The sequence below is a fragment of the Sceloporus undulatus genome, chromosome 6 (genome assembly GCF_019175285.1).
Source record: "Sceloporus undulatus isolate JIND9_A2432 ecotype Alabama chromosome 6, SceUnd_v1.1, whole genome shotgun sequence".
In the NCBI taxonomy this organism is placed as follows: Eukaryota; Metazoa; Chordata; class Lepidosauria; order Squamata; family Phrynosomatidae; genus Sceloporus; species Sceloporus undulatus.
Window position 1 is genome coordinate 24,183,229 of NC_056527.1, and position 23,524 is coordinate 24,206,752.

The 23,524-nt window shown below is 38.3% G+C and overlaps 1 protein-coding gene across 5 annotated transcripts in view; it reads right to left on the reverse strand.

The window, feature by feature from the left end:
- ARMC3 (armadillo repeat containing 3) overlaps window positions 1–23,524 on the reverse strand; it is a 74,995-nt gene that overhangs the window by 28,922 nt on the left and 22,549 nt on the right. For all 5 annotated transcript variants that reach the window (XM_042471112.1, XM_042471113.1, XM_042471109.1 and 2 more), the window contains exons 8-11: window positions 22,223–22,417; window positions 18,131–18,314; window positions 5,662–5,814; window positions 5,439–5,544 (exon numbers count right to left, since the gene is read on the reverse strand). In XM_042471112.1, the coding sequence (XP_042327046.1) occupies window positions 5,439–5,544; window positions 5,662–5,814; window positions 18,131–18,314; window positions 22,223–22,417 (638 nt within the window). The remainder of the gene's footprint in view (window positions 1–5,438; window positions 5,545–5,661; window positions 5,815–18,130; window positions 18,315–22,222; window positions 22,418–23,524) is intronic.

The window sequence follows — 23,524 nt, forward strand, 5'->3', positions numbered from 1 at the left end:
TTTCTTGAACTGGATCCTGAAAAGGAGAGACAGAAACTACACCACCTTTCTGCTCAAGAATAGCTTTTACAGGAAAATCCTCAAAGGTTTGTACCAATCAACTCTGCAATCATTTTCTAGCTTGAGAGTGGAGCAAAGCAATTCTAGCAGGGTTGGACCCCAGAGGCCAATAGCTAGTTCTCTACGTGCGAGCCTAGGTACAATTGACATTAACTGAGGAGTAACAAGAAAGGAGAATCATAGTCAATATCTACTGCATTTTTTCACAGAAGAGAACAGTAGGTAGAATACTATCTTCACATGATAAATGATGCTTGTTCTGGTAATGTTAAATTCATGCCATTGCATGCTAGAGCCAAGTGAATAATTTGTGACATAAAATATTTCTGACAAATTATGTTTCTCTCTCTTCATGGAATATCTGTGAGTCAATCATTTTATTTTATTCATTATTTAAAACTCTCATAGAAACATTTTGCAAATTTCATTGCTTGAAGTCCTTTAAGATTTGAAATGCCATGTTCATTTGTGACTGCTCATGTAAGTCACATATGGGTTTTTTTCTGACTAACTGAACACAGCTTTTATAAACTAGATGCAGACTGAAATAAATGGAGGAGAAAAATGTCTGTGTATGCACATATGTGAGTTTGTATGTATAGAACAGGTTTTATGACTTTTCCTGTTTATTATTTATTTCTCTATTTACTTTTGTCCCATCTTTCTCCCAAAGTGGGACCCAAGGCGGCATGTTTAAACACATGAATGTTCACCAACAACAGAGTAAGCGGAATAATTCTGCATATAAATTTTGATGAACTATTGACTGACCAATACACGGGTAGGGAAACTTTTTGAGCCGGGGGCCGGGTTGCTGTTCCTCAGACAACTCAGGGGCCGAAGCCAAAAAATAAATAATTAAATAATTTTTAGTTAAATAAATAAATAAAATATAAAAAATAATTCCTACATACACTGCATACATCATATTTTGGAGTAAAAACCAAACCAGTCGTTATGCAACCTCTCTGTTTTTTCTTTTTTCTTTTCTGCAGCCTTGCAGTTCTGCAAAAGCAAACCTCCTCCTGCCTCTTCTGCACACAAGACTTTATTGGGAAGGAAAGGGTTTGAAAAATTAACTACTACTTCTTTCCTTCTCTTTTTGCCTTGGGCATGTCACACTCTCTCAGCCTCAGAGGATGGCAATGGCATCCCCACCCCCTCTGAAGAAAACTGCCCAGAAAAACCCCACAGAAGCCATAACAACTTGGAAGGCACACACAGCAACAAACCCAAACTTTGCCCGGGGAGGGGGGGGGCAAGTCACACTCTCTCAGCCTCAAGGGAAGGCAATGACAAACCACCACCACCTCTGAAAAAACTTTGCAAAGGATCGTTTCATAATAAGTCGGGAAAACGACTTGAAGGCACACAACAACAACCACACCTCCCAGCCCTTGTATCTTGAAAGCATGAGGGCACAGATGGCAGAAATGGACTTCCCTTTCTGGCTAAACACCCCCCCCACACACACACACACACAAACACACAATTCCAAAACACACACTAAGCACATTTGGGCATTTCACGTGGCTTTACTTAACATGGCAATCTTTTGTATATTTAATAAAAGGATTATTGCAGAACCAAACTCTTTGGGTTTCACACTGAACATGGTTTAACATGGCTATGTATATTGAACATGTCCAGGTGGTTTCACAAGAAATAGATTTGCCCTCGGTCTCAGGTTTCTTGCACCAACTGTACTTCTCAGAAGTGTGCACTTGGTCAAAGGATTTTGGTTTTTCTTCACTGCCCATGAGTTTGTAAAAATCACAGCAACTTTTATTGGCCATGCCGCAGGCTTGCTGATATCAATATCACCATCAAAGAACCAAAAACACACAGAAAAGGCACTTTGGAAAGTCACACTCTCTCGGCTTCTGAAACAGTGCCTGCATGCCTCTCAAGCTGACTCATATCATCATCATCATCATTGTCATCATCATCATCATTGTCATCATCATCATCGTCAAAACAAGGGAGACTTGTTAACATTAACCCCCCCCCCCCAAAAAAAAACCTTGAGGCCTCTCTGGCCACTCACCTCCTCCTCCTCCTCCTGTTCCCTCCTCTTCTTCCTTTTCCCTCCTCCTCCTCCTCCCCCCTCCCCTCCTGCTCCTCCTCCCCCTCTCTTCCCTGGGGGCGGGGTGGAGGAGGCAGAGGAGGCGGGGCCGTGCTCTGAGGGCGGGGCCTGCCCTTTCCTCTCTCTGCCCCAGGCCCCAGCGCCCTGCTCTTCCTCCTCCGCGAGGAGGCGGCAGCGCGGGGCTGCACTCAGAGGGCGGGGGGAGGGCGGAGAGGGCAGCACGCAGCCTCCCTTTCCGCCCCCTCCGCCCCAGGCCGCGCAGCGCGGTCAACCCAGCTGTGGCGGGGGCGGCAGCAGGACCAGGCAGGGGCCGGTCCCAAGGCCTTGGCAGGCTGGATGCGACCCGTGGGACGTAGTTTGTCGACCCCTGGACCAATACAATAGTGAGATAAAATGCTAGTCAGAAAAGTCTGGTTCTGAAGCACAATTAAGCAAGAAAGCGGAATTCTACTTATCTGCAGCCTTTGCAGCAGAAATCTACTTTCCCAATCTTTCTGCAGAGTTGCAGAATATCATACCAGTGATTATGTATAAATAGGGGGAAAGAAGAGGGAAACTGGTGCTAAATGGTTCTGCAAGACCTAATCAGAACAATGACAACTTAGTGGTGGTTCCTACTACGATAAGCTCCAAATCCTGATTTGGGGTATATGCCCCTAGTTCCCACTGGAAATCGATTCTGATCCTCACTGGATCGATTCCAGGGGAAATAAAGTGGAGCAAACGCAAAAAGCCCAGGTTTTTTTGGTAGCAGTTATTTTGAGGTTCTTTTGAGAAGAATCTGTTCTGACATGATTCCTAACAGTGGGAACGCCAGATCAGAAGCAATTCTTTCTGAGGGGAGGGACAAATAGCAGAGGGGTGACGTTTTGACAGATCCACTATCCCCCCTTGCTTCTGCCTGTGTACTTGTGGTTTTTTTTAAAAAAAATTAAATTGATAGAATATGTATAAACATAAACAAGTTTATTGAATAGCCCGAGGGCTGTTTCAAAATACTCAAAACATAGTAATACAACAATGCCACACACATGTATATAAAATGTTATTATAGTGCACTAAGTGCAATAAACCACAATACAATATCGATACGGATAGAATATGTGATTGATAGAATATGCGATTGTTTGATTTTGTAACTACTTGTAAGTCAAGTAGTTGCAAAATCAATCAAGAGAAAATTATATATACTGTATGTGTGTGTGTATATATATATATATATATATAATTGTCTTCCCCTTCATCCTCCTTCTCCGTCCCCCCGCTGCCTTCCTTCCTTCCCCGCTTGCCTCCCCGATGCCCTCCTTCCTTCTCCACTTGCCTCCCCAGTGTCTTCTTTCCTCCTCGCTTACCTCCCCAGTGCCTTCCTTCATTTACCGCTTGCCTCCCCCAGTGCCTTCCTTCCTTCCCCACTTGGCTTCACCGCTTGGCTTCCCTGGTGCCTGCTCGCTGTCCCCAGCCCTGGCTCTCTCTCCCTGCTGGCTTATGCTCCATCACCAACTTCTCCCATCACCGGCTTGAAGCAGCACAAATAAGGATGAAAAAAAGAAAAACAATTGAGGTGGCATAAAAAAAGATCCTCTTTTATAGTGAAAATGAGGGATCTTTTGACATCGGTTACAGCCACGAAGAGGATCCGAATCACAGCCCGTGTTATTCTGCCAGAGGGAATGAGCCCTTAGTTCCATAACACTCAGTTTAACAAGGAGGCACAGAAATGCACACAGCTTGGAAATGTTGCTATAATTCCCAGATTCCTCAAACCAATAAGGCCATTGGACAATGACAGACATTGTAGCACAGGATTGGAATCACATGGCCCTCCAGCAATTTTCGAACTGCAACTGCAAGCAGACCTAGCCAGCATAAACAATGCTGAGGATTTCTGGGGGTCGCAGTCCCATTACATCCACATGATTTACACTCCTGCCCCAGTGATGGCCTTCCTCACTAGCTTCAACAAAAATTATCTGGATTGCCATCAAGATTCTTTGACAGAACAGAACAACAACAACTCCTTCCCTGCGAGTATTGCATTATATCATGTTGTATTACAGGAAGAGATTCTGAAGCAGGTAGAGGAAGGAGAATGTTTGGATATAAATGTATTTCTTTTTGTTACATAATAATGGTATGGGTCATATCTGTAATTCCACTTACAGTACTTTGGGTTCTGAGCACATTCGCTTCTGGAATCCATATCCCATCTTTAGAAGGGTTTCAAAACTGGTATTGTGACAATGGACAAAAATAAATAAATAAAAAGGGCTCCCCATTCTTACAGAACCTTATCCCCTCATCCTCCACCACATATTCACAGTGGGATGTACATGCATCATATCAAGTCACTTCAGTGGATGGTATACTTCCCAATCTAGCCACCTTCCTATGCTCACTAGGAGAACATACCGTATATACTCGACTATGAGTCAAGCTCATGTAAAAGTCAAGGGCAGGTTTGGGGACCAAAATTGTGGATTTTGATATGACCCATATATAAGTTGAGGGTAAAATTTAGGATCATGTAATAAAGGATGTAAAGGACAAAGCAAAGGAAAAAGATGGCAAAGAACTTACAAAATTCCAGCAGACATAACTGCGCTCACCCTAAAGGCTGAATGGTTGAGGGTGGGGGTCAGTACTTCCAGAATGGATTACACTCTTGCCTTTCACCAAAGGATGGTTTCTTTATTTATAAGAGTAAAAGTACAGTACTTACAAGGGCCCATGGATAAGTTGACGCAAGGTTTTTGAATCAATTTTTTACTAAAATTTCTAGACTTATACATGAGTATATACAGTGCCTGTATTGGACTGAACCCATGGTATTTAAATCTGTTTTTTTCAAAGAGAATTAAAAATAGCACACCTAAATATTCACATAATACTCTGAATAGAATATTTATAGAGAAGGGAAGATTGACTAAATAATGAATTTTGAGAACTGTAAACTGTTTTAAGCAATTTCTGAATTTATTATTACCCGTGTCTTTAAAGTTTTCCCAGATATAAAGCTTGCATATTACATTTTGCTGCATATTAGTTCTAATACATATGGTTCCACGTTGCCTATAAAAACCTAGCTAGTTTCACAATACCAGCTTCACAAATTAGTATTTTTAAAATGGTAAAACCTTAATGAGAACAGATTCATTAAATGGCACAAGGATGAAACATAAAGCAAAACAAAAGTAAGAAGTCGATGGAATTGCAATTCCATTGGAATTGCATTAAAGTAAAATATATGTCTTGATTAAATCATTCACCCATCCTTTATTTATTATGCTCTTACCTTGCATTGCCAAGATGGGATGTTGTCAGATTAACTAGAGCTGTAGCAGCAGCTTCTTTTACCTCTTCATTGTCGCTGCTTAGCAACTGAACTAGCTGGGGAATTCCTTTGGAGAAAGAAGGGGAAAATGTATATATGGAGTTTCAAAGTAGCCATGGCAAAACTGTAGAATGATACATATTTTTTCTGCATCAGAATTCCATTTCCATCATAACTTATTTACCTAGATTTCCAATGGTTTGTTTGCTAGCTAAATTCTCACACATAGCTGAGATGGCTTGAGAAGCAGCGATTTTAGTTCCATCATTATCTGTTCCCAAAAGGGTGACAAGACATTTTTCAACTTCTTGTTCATTCAAGATTTTCCTGTTTTCAGCTGTACATAGAAAATGATAAAAACAATAAATCAAAACAGCACCAACATTCAATTGGCAGATGGACAGAACAGAAACTACTCATCTGCACTGCATGGCATTCTTGACATACTTGCTTTTGTTCAGTGCAACATCTAAACAGAGTACACTAACATACATTCATAACATTTATCAACCTTAGGCTGCACACAGAACCTGATTCAAGCATAGTGAAGTCTGTAGAAATACGGGAATCTTTAGAACAGGTCAAAAACACACATTCCAATTACCAACCATAATTACATGGACTAACAGCATTAGCAATTATGTTCCCTTAAAAAGCAACAACCCAGAATTTATGCAGAGTCAGGAATGCACATGCCTTTCCCCTCGCCAGATCTATCCTTGCTATGGTATAATGCCTTCCCTCAATTAGTGCTAATAGGAGCCATGTACATGAAAATTAAAAGGTCACTTTTCCAGTAGAGATACTGCGTATTTGACAGTTGCATGAACCAAATTAATGCACAGACTAGCTACCATGGAAGTCTAGTTAAAAATGTGTGTGACACCTCTTTCACAGATTCCTCTATCCTCCATGGAGATGCAGGCTAACAGAATAGAGGAAGGAGGTTGTGTATGTACTTTTTTCATCATGTGAAGCAAAACACTGGTGTGAATGCTTAATAGTTTGACACCAATGCAACAGACACCTCAATACACTCAGAGAAGTCAAGCACTCAAGATTGCAAACTGGTCCTGAATGAAGAGCAAAACAAAATATCAAAGAGTTATATTTGGGAGTGTCAAAGCTTTTCATAGTTTGCCCATCTACAAATCTATTGAATGTTGCAGCAAAGTATGCACAGGGTATGCAAAGAAGTACAGATAGTTCCTTATGCAACTTATCAGGATGTGATAGTTTGACTTCTCTGTAGCATTAACACTATGGGTTTTATCTGAAGCCTAGTAGCCGTATAAACCTCACCTCATTTGTTTTTTTTAGTAGTATCTACCAAAGTTAGGCTTTCCAAAACAAAATGAGAAAAAATTTGTCCAAAATTGTTTTATACAAATGAACAAATATTTCCTTCAAAGAAAGGAAATGGTAATTCCAGCTGTTTCACTTTCTTGGTATTTGATCTGTTTTATTTTCTCAGTTTTATATCTCTCTTGTCAAAGGCATGCCCTTTAACATAATTTTTTGTTCAGTTGATGTTGTTTTGCACAAAGTCAAAATGGTTTGGGACAATTCTAAATAGAAATAGAAATAAGGTTTGCCACACCAGCACTGTGTATCTGCCAAGACTCTAGAGATGGCATTAACTGGGATTACAGATTGGCTTGACATGTAATGGACTTTGCCTCTAGCTTGATGCTTGCCAAACCTGTGTGTAATCCCTGGTTATGGTCTCTTGGGGAACTCCATGCTTTAGTAATTTGTTTTTGACACAGTGAGTTATTAATTGCTCAATATATGGTACAAAAGTGTTTATGATTCTCACTTTTCTTCCAAATAGTAATTATGATAAAAAAAAATGGAAACGTATTTCAATTGTGTAGGAAGAAAAGTGAAAATGAATGCTTGCTTTATTAGCCAAAAGAGAAAACGAGAACCATCTGAAGGTCTAAGACTGCATTTCATATCTTATTAGAGAGGCAATGCTACAATAGTACGACTGATGTAAATTAAGGCTGCACTAGGGAGTATCTCTAGCTAAACATAATAGAATTTATTCCTGAGTAAATGGGGGTAAGATTAGGCTGCACATCTCTTAGCAATGTAATCATGGAAAATCCACACCCTACATCCACAATATAAATAAGGACCTGCTTGTTATAATCTTATACCTAAACCAAATATTTCATCACCACTATCCACTGTTGAAAATTACATCCCAGCCTGGTTTACATAGACAACTAAACCATGGTTTAGTACAGAAAGTGGCAGATTTTTTGGACAACCCCCATCTAGATAATTTGAACCACAACTTCCATCAGCCCCAACCTACATGGCCAAAAGTCAGACTAGAATTATAGTAGTTGTCATTCAAAACATCTGGAGGGTACTGGTTTGCCTAATTCTGCTTTAGCGAAACATGATGTCACTAAACAAACTGCCATGAGCCTCAGATGTGCATTTCCCTTTTTTCCTGAACTGCTAAGACGATATATTGGCAGTGGCATCACTAGAGTTGGTGTCATCCAGTGCATCAACTCATGGCGTCACACCACCACCCCACTGACCCCCAATAGCACACCATGCAGAATCCTTAGTAATATTTTTTGTGCTAATGTTACTCATAAATCAGAATTCCAATTATGTCCAACTTTGCTAGTGACATAAAACAACTAGCAAAACTAAAATTATACAGCTGACTCTCCATATCCACTGATTTTTTATTCATGGATTCAATTATCCATGGCTTGAAAGTATTTTAAAAAAAATTCCAAAAAGCAAACCTTGATTTTGCTATTTTATATTAGGGATACCATTTTACAATCCCATCATATTTAATGGGACTTGAACTTCCGCAGATTTTGGTATCCACAGAGGGGTCCTGGAACCAAAGCCCAGTGCATACCAAGGGCCCAGTGTATCTTTAAATTACAATATCATATGCACAGCCTAAATGTATTTACCAGTACATAGTTTCAAGTGGTTAAAGTGAAGCTTTGGTAAAATGTGATGTTTTAAATTAAAATTTTAAAAGAAATTTAAATTTAAAATTTTAATTTTTTAAATTAAAAATTGTTTAAATTAAAATTTCTATTTTAATTTTTATAAAAACTGAGGCCTCTCCTTTCTCCACTCGCACCATCTCTTCATTATTTTAAAGAGGTGCAGGAAAATGCCACAGCCCATTTCTGCCAAAACGAAGATGTTTGGGGAGCAGTGGTATCACTCTCTCTTAGGGTATCACCTGGTGCAGACTAAACCCCCTGCACTTACGTCACGGGATGTTGGCAGAATTTAGTATCACTTTCCATAGCATATAGTTAGTTTTTATGTAAAAATCAGGGACCATCGTTTAGAACAAACTCTGATTAAATAGCTAGATTTTTAGCCCATGTTTTGAAATCAGGCTATTTAGAAACTGACCAGTACAATTTGTTTCAAAATGTGTTCTTTAGTTCATATGCAATCACAAGTCAGGTTTGGTAGAAAATGAAAATAAACTTTTCAAAAGTCTCCCTCACAGTTGTTAGTGTGGGGGGGGGGTACAGTGAGCCTGAAGGCCATAGTGGCTTCTTCCTCTTTCGGCACTTCACATTAGGTTTGTGTTATGTGCAAACAATACCTACATCTTCTGACCGTTGTATTCATTTACTCTGCAATAACATGTCTTTCACTGCATTAAGTTACATTGCTGTTTGTTCATATGATTAAAGATGGTGATGATTTTGATTTTATTTGATTATGAAAAAATGTATGTTTGACAGAAGTCAATCACTTTTCAAAATATAACTCAGCAGCTGTTATGTGTGAAGTGGGGCATGACATGAATGGCATAGTACCTTATCATTCATGGTCATGCAGTTAAATGTACTGTATTTGCACCACTCTTGGTGTGTCCCACCCATTGTCTGATCAGGTGGGTGGCAGGGAAATATTATTCCAAGTGCAGTACAAGGATAGTGATCTCAATTAAGATTGCTCTCTCTCTCTCTCTCTCTCTCTCTGTGTGTGTGTGTGTGTGTGTGTGTGTGTGAAAATGTCACTCAACTTGCAGTTGTCTCACTACCATGATGTCAATTTTTCACCTCCTCCCTCCTTCCCATCAGTCTTTAGATCTGAACTTGTAGGGAGAAGAGGTACTTAATGATTACTGACAAGACAAATCCACTGTTTCACAATCAGAGATTTAATTTCTATTACTGGGTTGCCACAAATCAGGCCTCACTCAAAGGCAGCTGACAAGAACAAAAAAATCTTAGCAGAGAGCTGAACTCTGAAGAATGGCAACTCTAATAGCTCACATTGACATCCTAACAGTTAGACTGTATTGAAATCATGTGTGCACATGTCTCTATGGACTACCAGTCCTAACATGAGAAATTCCATATGTAATTTGATATTCTTTTTTTTATTATAAAGAAATTTTATTTATCTCTTCAAACCATACAAACAGTTAAAATACAATAAATCTTCATCATCTATTACATCCATTTCTAAGTCTACTTTATATATTGCTATCCCCATCCCGTTCTTCAATAACATTTCCTTAGGCATAGTCCAATCTTCCCATACCTTCCTATCCTGACCTACTAGCTCTTATCTTTTTTCTATATTATTATTCCATAGAATCTTACCTTAACTATCTTGTATGTTCTTTTCCATTTTAAATCATCTATTCCTAATTTATTTCCACTTATCTTCCTACTGCTTAACAACCCCTTATTGTGGTAAAAGTTCAGATCTCAAACACTACATCTCTTTTTTCTTTTAACATATATTCTTTCCACTCTCTATAAAATTTATCCACTGAGTTTTTTCTGGTCAACTTATCTAGTTCTTAGAATTCCATAACCTTTATTCTCCAATCTTCTATCGTTGGTAATTGCTCAGATTTCCAATATTTGGCGAATAGCATTCTTGCTGCAACTATTATGTAAAACATTAATTTCTCCTTTCCTTTTTCCATATCCAGGGTGTCTATTTATGTTCAAAAGATACATTTTGGGTTTAGCATTTTCACTACTTTTCAAAATTTTACCAGTTTCTTACCATAGCTATAAAATTAGCCATCAGAGAGAAGACAACTCTGAAAAAACTAAAAACAAAACCTTCTACCAATCAGAAAAGATAAGCCTACTAATACAGGCATACACCAGTTACCAAACCTCTGACAGGAAGCTCCTTGTTACAAAGGCTTTTTATACCCAACTAAGGTTCTGTACAGACGGGCCCTTTGCGGCGCACCCATGACGTCCTAGGGTTGCCTCGGGGCGGCGCATGCACACGCCCCGCAACCCTAGCACGTGATGAGGGCCTCGCAGCTGCGCAGAACCACCCACATGGCATGCAGAGCTATGACATCACAGCTGCACAGTGTCCAAACAGTGCTGCACAGCTGCGATGCCATCGGGATGTCTTTGTAGGTTTGCAGCGGCGCAACTGCACCGCAAAAGGAGCCACTTTTTAATGCTCCTTTGTTGCTGCTGCGCCTCTTTCTGGTGATCTGTACCCCGCCTAACCCTCCTTTTCTTAAGGCTGGGTAGCTGAAGAAACACAGACATTTTAATTTTAATAATAAATTTTATTTATTTTATGTCACATCACAGCAGCATGTCTGTAGTAAACAATGCAACAAACAAAGCTTAAGCTGGGAAACAGTAGGATGCTAACTCTAGCTGATTCTATGGAAGCCAATCCGTACATTCCAACAACTATCACAACTAACAGCAACTGACTCCAGAAGCCCTGAGTATGAACAGCAAAGGAGAGAGTAAAGGAGAGAGCAAATAAGCCTACCATACCATCTACTCCCACTATGTTTTAAAAAAAACAAACCGACAAAACTACTAGTTTGGCCAGTGTGGAAATCTTAACAAAAGCAGAGTCTGGTGAAAAAACAAATCATCCCTAGAGGCATTTGGAAGAATCATTCAATTGGTCTCTACACAGTTCAAAATGTTTTTCTCTACTTATGCAAAGGTTACCTGACCTGGTAGTTTCATTACAAACATGCATACTGTTAACATCCAGGGGTAGCTGTGTTGGCCATTTAACAAATACAAACAAACTCCTGTTTGGTTTGTAACATCTTGCCTGATGGAGAAGCCCATGGAGCTCTGAAAGCTTGCAACAAGTATACATAGGTAAGCTTGCCTTCTGCGGCTTTGAGCTTAATTAATATAGGTCCAAAACACACTGCAGAAATAATCCAGTTTGAGACTGCTTTAACAGCCCTGGCTCAATGCTGGGGAATTCTGGGAACTGTGATGTTTGTGAGACATTTAGCCTTCTCTGTCAGAGAGGTCTGGTGCCAAAACAAACTACAATCCCCAGGACTCCCTAGCACTGAGCCAGGGCAGTTAAAGCCCTGGCTCAAACTGGTTTATTTCTGCAGTGTGTTTTGGACCATACTCTACAATAGTAGGTTAGGGAACCAACTAGAGGGGAGGTGACCCTAGATTTAATCCCATATCATACCTGGGACATGTTATGACAAGTGTTGCTGACCCAATGAGAAACAACTGCCACAACGCTATCAAATTATTTTAACACATGTGAAAAATTAACAAGAAAGTCCAACACAATCACACCTTACTGTAAAAGAAAAACTTTCCAAAAGTGAGGGGACTATTTAAAAAGATGCTATCAGGGTAAGTCAATAGGATCATATCCTAAACTGACATATATGCTGATGGCTTCTGAATTGCTTCCTACCAAACAGAAAATAGATCTTTGTGTTATGGTTAGTAGTTCCATTAAAATGTCAACATAATGTATGACAGTTGTGAAAATGGCGAATTTCATGTTGGAGATCATGATGGAAAAAGCTGAAAATAAAATTGTCAGTATTGCAAAACTCTTACACATATCTATGGTATGGCCTCAAATGTGTTTATTTCTGGAAGCCACATCTCAAAAAGATGATTCTGGGCTAGAAAAAGTGCAAAAAAGGGAAACTAAAATGATCCAAGGACTGAACAACATCATGAGGAAGAGTTACAATATTTAGTGGAAAGGGTTGGGAGACATAAAGTTTATTAACTGTCATAGACAGTCCAATCCGCTCCAGTTTAATCCACTTCAAAAACACAAGAACCTGGGTCATGAATGGTAGAAAATTCAACGAATACCCAAGTAAATACATCTCTACACAAGAAGGTGAGCTATACAGTTTGTCACCACAAGATGGTTTGTTGGTCACTCACTTACAGTTTTGAAAGGGCATCAGACAAATTCATGGTAGGTGTAGCTATCAATGGCCTCTGGATCAGCCCTATTTCCAAGATAAGAAGTACTGTAGCATGCCTCTGAACAGGAGATAGTTGGGAACAGTAAAGAGGGCTGTTGCCATCCTGTCCAACTTGCAGGCTTCCCAGATATCTGGGATCCCACAAGGTAAGCCTTTGGTCTCATCCAGCATAGCACTTTTAATATTTCTTTTGCCATTACCATCTAGCAATTCTTGTAGAAATTTCTTATAATCAAAGTATATTTCAATATTTGCCATATTTGAAAAGGTTCAAGCCAACATGATATTAAGAAAACAATAATGGATACTCTCTGATCCTAAATGCACTGCTTGGAAGCAGGAGTTGTCAGTTTCAATTGCACTTGTTCATGGGAATATTGCAATTGAAAAATAAGAGCTCTAGTTAATATTGAATATTCACTTCAACAAATATATCCTATCCATTTTTTTTTTCAGAGCAACTACATTATTGTATATACTTGAACTTTTTACTATATATCCAGATAAGCTCACTACTGCAATTTGGCTAGACAAAGCAGTATGCCTATACAGGGTACTTCTACCTCTCCTCTTCAGCAATAGCTCTGCTAAATAACCTATGATAGTGAATTGCAGCTACAAAAAGAAGGATTAAAATATTTTACACATTCCTATTCATACTCCTCTTTGTAAGCAGCTTATCAGCAACTGAAGACAAGAGATGGGGACAAGAGGAAGAACATTCACAGCTATTAAAAAGTTACTAACAATGGAAAAATTCTATATATGTCTACTCAGAAGGAAGTCTCATTGTTTTCAGTAAGGTTTATTCCATGACATGTCTCTACAGGGTTGCAAGCTCAATGAGCTTTCCAGCATTTTGTTAGAAACTGTGATAGCTGCAGGTTGCAACAACCAAAATACTTTGGGTACAACTGAATTCACTCTAGATTTTAGGATGTTTAAAACCTTTGTTCCTTTTGGGAAATAATAGATCAAAACCGCCTGCATATCACTGTAGTCAGTCTGATACTTCTAACCTCTCACTTTTGTTCTGTCAAGCAGCTGCATTCATACTAGCTTGTCACCGAAAGATAAAGGAAAACTTCTGTAGTGAAACTATATTGATTTCATTTATAAAGAAAGGTAACAAGGGGGAAAAAACATCATTGGCATTGACAGTTTTATCCAGAGATACCATAAGTAATAAAATCATGATATGAGTTGCTCTTGTCAGAAATATGTTGTAGCCTGTAGCACCATTTCTTACTTTTAACAGTGCCTATAGAATAAAGCAAAACAAAAGAAAGCAGAAGAAAAGAAGTATGTTGTTCTTTTCCATGTAGATGTAAAAAAGATATAATAATAATAATAATAATAATAATAATAATAATAATAATAATAATAATACTGTATATATTACAGTATTATATATACTATATTATATTACATATTATAGGCTGAGTATCCCTTATCCAGAATTCTAAAATCCAAAATTGTCCAAAATCCCTAATTGTCTATGGGTGACTGAGACAGTGACATCTTTGCTTTCTGATGGGTTAGTGTACACAAACTTTGTTTCATGCTAAACATTATTAAAATATTGTACATGAAATTATCTTTAGGCTATGTGTCCAAGGTTTATATGAGGCATGTTTAGACTTGGGTCCCATCTCAGTTGCATCATGTATATGCAAATATTTCAAGATCTGAAAATCCAAAATACTTCTGTTCTCAAGCATTTAAGATAAAGAAGACTCAACCTGTATTATAATAAGGTAATGTTATAATCTTATTATATAAAGAATAAGTGCTACAATATGAAGAACGTTACTCTTTATATTACTATATTATACAATCCACCCTTGGTATCTATTCCAGACACACACACATACCCACTACTGAGTGCAATGTGTGCATGGCCACTAATTGCCACGTACATACATCCCCATTGAAAGCAATGGAGCTTGCCATCTGTAGAAGCTTAAATCAGTGGATGGCAAGCTCGCAGATATAGAGAGTCCATTGTAATATTATAAAACACTGTTTTGTTTTGTTTTAAAAAAAGAAGTCACACGAAAAGATAAATATACAGTGTGCCTACGCCATATGCAGGTGCACGATACATGTCTTCAAACTTACACTGAAGCCATGCAACAAGTAAGTAAATGGCACATGCACCGTAAATGCATTGCACTGTGAGCACGCAAGCACTGCGAGCATGCACCCCATTGTTTACAATGGGGCTAGAGTATGTGTGGAATTCCCCTTATGGGGGGGGGGGAATCCGGAATGGATCCCTTGTGTAAGGGAAGGCCCCACTGTACTTATTGATCTGTTTGTTATGATTATTGGTCTCCTCATTTGCCAATCAACATGCAGGTAGAATACATGACTAAATCAACAAATCACACGCTCTCGGCCTTAAGGGAAGGCAATGACAAATCTCTTTGAATAAACTTGTCAAGAAAACTCTGTGATAGGATTGTCATAAGTTGGAAATTACTTGAAGTCACATAACAAGAACAACAATAAAACCTCTTTTGAATATCTTTTACCATGAAAATCCTATGATGAGACAATCTGAAATGAAACAACAGATTAAGCAGAAAAGTGAGTGATTTGAATTTTGCAAGACCATCAGTTTGTTCGTCACAAACACATTCTACCAGGAGCCAATTATGGCATAGACCATGAATGGCTGATTTAAAAGAAGAGAGTAAAGCTACAGACGAATATTAAACCAAACATTGTGCCAAAATACAAACTAAAGAACATACTTGTGGAATTTAAAGATAATATAAAAAACTGATTTGTACTATTTGCACTGCTCAATTTGCACTATTAAGCCAGACTGACTAGGATTCAGAACAACTCTGGACTGAAGCCAGAGACACTGTTTGTCAGGCAAAAAAAGCAAAAACAAAAAACCAGAAATCCTATCTGTAATATACTATCTACAAAGTAGACAAAGAAGACATTGAAACAGTTCAAGATTTTCCATACCTTGGCTCAGCCATTAATCAGAATGGAGACTACAATCAAGAAATCAAAAGATGAGTGGGACTTGGAAGGGCAGAAGTATCAAGGTATGTCATTGAATGCTAAAGTTAGGGATTGCCCATGCCATCGTAGTCTAATTTTATGTATGTTTGAGAAAGCTGAACAGTGAAGAAAGTAGATAAGAAGAAAATCAAAATGAAATGTGGTGCTGGAGAAGAGTTCTGCTAAAAAGACAAACAAATAGATCCTAGAACAAATCAAACCTGAGCTCAATCAAGCCAATACAACTAAATTGAGACTGTTCTACTTTTTCCATATGATGAGAAAGCATGACTTGCTAGAAAAGATAATTATGCTTGGTAAGACAAAAGGAAGACTACATTCCAGCTAGATAGACTTAATCAAGGTAGCTACAGCCCTGAATCTGCAAGACCTGAACATGACTGCTGATGAAAGAGTGACATCAACAACAACTCAGCAATGTACTGTCTCAGACGATGTCTGGTTCTTTTTCACTGGAGATTTTAAAGCTGATGTTCAAGGGCCACCTGTCATGAATACTTTAGCTGTAGATTTCCTGCACTGGTAGGGAGCTGAATTAGATGGCCTTTGGTATCACAAGCAGCTCTACAGTTATAGTATGTGATACTATGATACATAATGTAATTCTATATTAAAGTTCAAGCAATCCAGGACTGTAGTTTTCCATCCAAATATATACATCATAAATGCTAAGGACTGGTTGTGGAAGGGGAGGATGGGGAATATTTGTGGCTCCAGACATTATTGGACTGCAATCCAAACCTCCCTCACCATTGGGCATGCTGACTAGGGCTGATGGAAGTAGTAGCCCATCTGCATTTGGAAGGCCCTATGTTGTCCTCCCTGGCCTAAAATGTATAAAAGGCATCAACAATGGTGGTGCCAATTTTTTTGTTGTTGCGTGTCTTTATATAGTTTCTGACTTACGGTTTTCTTGGCTAGATTTGTTCAGAGGAGGTTTGCCTTTGACTCCCTCTGAGGCTGAGAGAGTGTGCTAAGCAAGGATTCAAACCCTGGTCACCAGAGTCATAGTCCAACACTTAAACCACTACACCACACTGGCTCAGTGTAAATTCTACCGTTATAACAGAGCAACAGAGAATCTCAGACAGATGACATCTGCAGAAAGTTTGGTGGACTAAAGTTCTTTGTAAATATCCCCAAGCAATTTTCAGAAAAGGGATTGGATCAAGCTAGTCTTCAAAGAAAGATATAAGGGCAACAGCACAGCAATAGCAGAATACTTGGTCTTCCTGTTGTGTTTTGACCAATTACACATAGAAAGGAGGTAGAGTTTGAAATAACCGTTTTATATAGGATATACAATGGTTAATTCTAGGAGTATTTTTTAAAAATAACAAATCTGCATCATTAGTTGTTTTTTTAAAAAAATCTATTCTCATGGTTAAAAAAAACTTGAAAAATATATAACGAATTCAAGTTCCTTTTCTGTGATAATGATTATCTTGGTTGTATAGATCTCCCACTGACACTCTGTGTAAGGAATCTTTGCTGACAAGTTGTAGAATTAGACAGCAAACAAAATATCAAGTACACTGATGTCAGTCCAAAGCTTTGTATGGGTTCATTAGCACCTATAAATAAATCTAAAACTTCAGTGTGCCATGTCAAACCAAAACAAGACAGGAGAAGAGAAAAATATTTAAAATATGGGAAAGCTAAGGTACAACATGAAATAAGAAGCTTTCTTGAATTAGAAACAGTGTATAACAAATGTACATAAATTAATGGAATAATGCTAGAGTTTCTGGAAATAACTAATAACCCAGAGATGATGGAAATAAAAGCCATCTAAGTCTGTCACAGCTTATGTCACCAGAATCCCTTGAGGGACTCTGAATCCTATTATGGACAATAAGGAGTACATTATTCTTCATATTATTACATTTCGTGATATGGCACTGCTGTGCTTCAATGGCAGTTTGACAAATCACAATATAGATACAACTCTGAGACATATTTAAACGGCATTCTCATGCTGAGTGCAAGCTAGGAGAACCCAGTGTGCTTGCCTTAGAATTCCATAGTGAATTCAGAAGCAGTGAACTGTTTATATAAACACAGAATTACGGAATGAATAATTATAAAAAGATAAAATGAAGTTGGTAATGCACTAAGGACAATAATATGTATGCTATGTTAAAGTAAGTTACATATTTGCAAGAAAAACATCTGCTTTTGAGTTGCTTTATGTGGTGAACTCAAAAATTAGAAGAAATTGGGTTAACAGCAGTTAGCAGCAACAACAAATAAAATTGTAGAACTTGGGAAAAACTGGATTTATCACAACTCCCAGAATGCTTTAGTTAGCACAATGACTTTTCCAAGCTCTAGACATATTATTTGGATTTCAGAAGTGACATACGATCATAAGCAGCTTTAGTAATGGCCTTTGCTGCATTTCTTTGAAATTCAGGAAGAGTGGACACTTCGGTGAATGCAAGTAGTTTTCTGAGACACCCTGTTTCTTGAATCAGTTGCATAGTATCCACATCCTCTAGACAATTTGCCACCACTCCAAGAGCTTCTACATGAAGATCATTGAAATCCTAAAAGTTAAAAAGACGTAGGCATTAAATGAAGACTACAAGGGTTACAAATTATATTCCATCATTTAATAATAATATTATGAATATTATCATGAGTACAGGTATATCTCAGTTAACAAAGAAGGTGTGTTCCTGGACATTACTTCTTTAGCAGAAAATTTGGTACAAGAAGCAGAAATAATAGGGAAAGAATAGGGATAGGTTCTGGCACCACAAAGAAGAGCAGTTCTACATGTTTTAGTGAACATTTTATCTGTAACTAGCAATATGAACATGTGAAATGAAACAACCAACTCAGTAAGTCAGTTGCATAAGTACACAAAAACAATTGGAACTTTCTGGAGACCTCTTGAAGCTTCTTCCAAAATTTATCCAAGGATGATTTTTCTTTCTTTCACCAACCATTTTTTGTATGACTTCCATGTTGGGGAACTATGTTCTTCTGGCATCTGGCATGTGTGGGGTAGTGTGAACTGGGGCATGCTTATCTGGTCTCCCTCTTTTCTCTCTGTTACACATACACAGTAATGGATTCTGGAGGCAGCTGCCATTTACCTTGTCCATGGCAGGAAGGTGCACATGGCTAAAGTAGGATCACCTAGAGTAGAACCCCACTCTTTGTAATCTCAAGCTCTATTGCACTGCATAGTTTTTTGGTGTCAGGTTGCAGCAACATGTCTGCATTGCTTAGTGCAGACATGTTGCTGCAATCTGACACCAATAGTCAGTGTACCTCAAGCTCTTCTTCACTATCTGCCCACTGCTGATTCTGCTCTTTCACCTAGACAAAGGATACGGAGGAAAAGGTGCCAGAGGTTTTGTTAATTGAGGTATGCCTGTATTGTCAATATTATCAATAGCATGTCATTCATTGGCATGCCCTTTAAATATATGTTTTCTTTCGCATAATTCAAATAGCCCCTCAACTGTACAAAATAGCTTGCTGTGATCTATGTTTAAGTCAGCACCAATGCAAAGATTTGTATAGCCTTCCATCCTTTCGTATGTTGGTAAAATGAGTACCTAGCTTGTTGGGGACAATTGGTTTACAGATTGTGAATCACTTAGGGAGTGCTAGTTCACTAATAAGCAGTATAGAAATGTACTTGCTATTGCTATAGAGTGCAATTTATATGTACACAAAAGGTGGTATCTTCATAATAAGGCAAATTTTTTTTTAAAGAATGAACAAAACAGATTATTCTCATGTTTAGGATAATGTAAAGAAAGGATAATGATAAGAAAGAATAAGACGCATGACTATTATTTGTTATTTGACACTTTTAATTTGTTGCCTGCTTTACTTTACTGAACCCTTTCCTGAATTGTTATGTATTATTTATATGTATTATGCTATTTTTCTTAGATTGTACGCTATGGGCAGGTTTACTTTATCTATTTTATTGTTTGTATGTACAGCGCTGTGTAAATCTACAGCGCTATATAAATAAAGAAGAAGAAGAAGAAGAAGTAGTAGTAGTAGTAGTATTCCACTGACTCTAAAAAGATTAGAATATTAAAGGTAAAGGTAGCCCCTTGAATCGACTGTCTAGTCGCAACCGACTGTAGGGGGCAGTGCTTATCTTCGTTTCTAAGCCAAGAAGCCAGCGTTATCCGCGGACTGCTCTGGTGGTCATGTGGCCACCATAACTGCACCAAATGTTGTTATCTTCCCACTGAGAAGTGGTACCTATCTATCTACTTGTATGTGCATGCTTTTGAACTTCTAGGTTGGCAGAAGCTGGGACTAGTGACAGGAGCTCACACATCATGCAGCATCCGGGCCTCGAACTGCCAACCTTCTGATCTTCTGATCATCAGAATTGGCATCTTATATTAGAATATTACTCAAATGGTATTAAAATAAATTAACCCACTTACTTTCCCTTTGTGACAAATAAACATAATAATATGTTTTTATTAATTAAGATATCTGTATTATGCCAAAGAAACAGAACCTTTCCATAGTCTGAAACACAGGCTGACATAGGACACTTTGCAATAAAAAAGTACTTTCTTCCTTAGTGTTTTATATCATCAAACAAACCATCAGCATAATATCTGATTATTACCACATACCAATACCCACACAATATTTAGTCTAATTCATGCCTTTGTATCCTACATGTATCCAGCTAGCACCTGGGCCTGCATGAACTGGCTGTGTTTGCTTGTGTATATAGCCAAATAAATAATTAAATCTGTCTTCGACAGCAATGTTGCACTGCTAATCACTGTTATGGTTTTTGGGTTGGACTGAGGAGCAATGCCAACCATACCTTTCTTATCAATCAGTAACCTAGTCGATAGGGAGAGAGCTTCTCTAAATTTAGGTAATTAAAAACTCACAGTTTGATGCATTTAGAAAGAATAAGTAAATGATTTTAAAAATGGATTGAAACCATTCTGCAGCCCCAATCCAGTCAGCTTTGGCCCCAAATAGGAGCAGAAAAAAGCTGCCCCTTTGTTGCTGGAGCTGGCTTTTTGCCGGCTCTGAGGTGAGTGGCGTCTAAACGCCATGCCCCCAAGTTGCTCGGAAGCTGGCCAGCATGTAATCGCCGGCATGGCTTCTGGGCAACTTGGCGGCATGTTGTTTCTAAATGCCAAGCCCCCAAGGCAGTTAGAAGCTGGCTTTACCAGGCCATCTGTTTCAGCCCTAAGTGGCTGTGGAGAAAAGTTTTTAATAGAATCTTGTGTGCTGAAATTTTTACATTGTTCTTGTCATGGTTTTAAATTATTTCATACCCTTTTAAAATATTGATGTTTTAAAATGGTAGCTTGTTTAAATGGTTTAAACTTTTTATTACATTTTTAAATTCATACAGGTTGAATGAGTATCCCTTATCCAAAAATCAGAAATCTGAAAGGCTCCAAAATCTAAAACTTTCTTTATGGGTCGCTGAGATAGTGATATTTTTGGTTTTTGATGGTTCAGTGTACACAAACTTTGTTTTATGTACAAAAAATATTTAAAATATTGCAAAAATTACCTTCAGCCTATGAGTATAAAGTATATATAAAATATAAATGAATTTGGTGTTTAGACATGGACCTCATCACCAATATATCTCATTATGCATATGCAAATATTTCAAAATCTGAAGAAATCAAAAATCTGAAGCACTTCTGGTCCCATGCATTTCAGATAAGGATACTCACCCTGTATATCTCCTTTTAATTCATGGCTGAGACAACCTGGATCCCATTCAGAAGAAAAGTGGGATACAAATAAAATAAAACAGATAAAAAAATAAAATAGTTTTTTCTGGGTTTTTCGGGCTATGTGGCCATGCAGGCACGTTTCGCCAGCAGGAAGAAACTCTTCTAGAACATGGCCACATAGCCCAAAAAACCCACAAAAAAGTATGGATGCCGGCGATGGAAGCCTTCGACTTCAAATTAATAAAATAATTATTTTAGAAATATTAACAAAAACAGGGGATGGAGGTTGCAATTTTTGTCTTACAAGGGGCATTTTCTCCAATGTAGAAGGGAAGAGAGAGGATGTAAGCTTTGACACATGCATTATCAATAAACAAAGTACAGTTGGCCCTCCCCTTACGTGGGGGATCCATTCCAGATTCCCCCGCATAAGAGAAAATTTGCGTATGCTCGCGCCCCATTGGAAACAATGGGGTGCATGCTTGAGGCTTGGGGCAGCGTGCGTGCCACAGGTGCACACGCCACTGCTTTTATCATTGCATGGCTTCCACGTAAACTGGAAGCTGTGTATAGTGCACCCACGTATGGCGCGGGCACACTGTATACTCCTTTCTTTAAGTCTGTTACTTTTCTTCAACATTAATTCCTGCAACTTGAATTGGTTAATATGGACTAAAATTAATGCAAATACTAAATGAGTAAAATTTCTTGAAGCAATGACTTATTTAATTTTAAAGACATGGTACCTTAGTTTCTAGTATCTTGAAAAGATGATCTAGTCCTTGATTTTCTCTTAGCATCATTCTGGTTTCTTTGTCAATGGTAATGATACCTAATGTTTTGAGAGCCAATAATTGAATAATTGGATAATCAGACTTTAAAAGTTCCAGCAATGGAGGAATCACGTTTAGTTCACGAATTGCAGCACGACTCTGGAAATCCTGCAGTTAAATACCAAATAAAAATGATGTGAAAACACACGTGTCATTCAGAATTAAAAATTATAACTTTTAAGTTAAGAAATGCCATGTTGAGTTTGTTTATGTGTAATTTCTCCCATCAGTTTTAGCAAGTACCAGGTGCAGTTGTCCAGATATATCTTACAACAAAGACAGTTAGATACCAAAGAAAAGAAACAGCAAAATGTGATTCAGAATAAAGACATGCTCTGGTACCCTAGAAAAGACTGAGCTGTGAATTGAATTCATTACTGAGTTGATTCACTTACAGCTAGATCCACAACACAGTTAAATTGGAGTGCTTGGATTTAAGCCAATTTGGTACCATTGAAATCAATGGTGCTAAATCAGCTTAAATCCTAATGTTTCAGCTTCTCCAGATTACGGATCAGGCTATTAGATACTGAAAAGAACTCCCACACAAATGCATTGTTCTTTTCCTAACCAGCATCCGGTGACATTAACACTGACTGTGAAAGTAACCATTCACAATAAGCTTCCTTCACTTATGAAAAGAGGCTGTCAAAAGCATTTACCAAGAGTTAAGATGCACAAAATCATGATGTGTAATGCAAGAATGTGGGGAAAACCTTTTGTTTCTGCCCCCCCCCCCCCCCCCCCCCCAAAAAAAAAAATAAGACAGGTCATTTTATAACCTGTTTTGGAAGATACACACACAAACTTGCACAATGAAGAGATAATGGACTTTATGCATTTCTGTCTTGAAAAATACTGCCTTCATACACATGCAAATAGACCTACGCTGAACATGTTTCATTGGAAGCAAATTTCATTGGACTCAATGGGATCTGCCATTAAGTAAATCACTCCATGCTAGTATAAGAGAACTGCACCTGTGGGTCTCATCATCCAACTGCAGAAAGGTGTCTAGGACAACAAAACTCCTGCAAGCAGAACCTGGATCTGAATGCATAGCAAAAGGATTGATCTCTCTTTATTCAGGGATGGAAAAATGGACAGCAGACCCTTACTTCCCTCCTGTGTAACAGGTGATCAATAGTGTTAGAGGTGACAGAGCTGACTCCCACTTAGGTTTGAGCAGGGGAGCAGAAAAGAAAAACACCAACA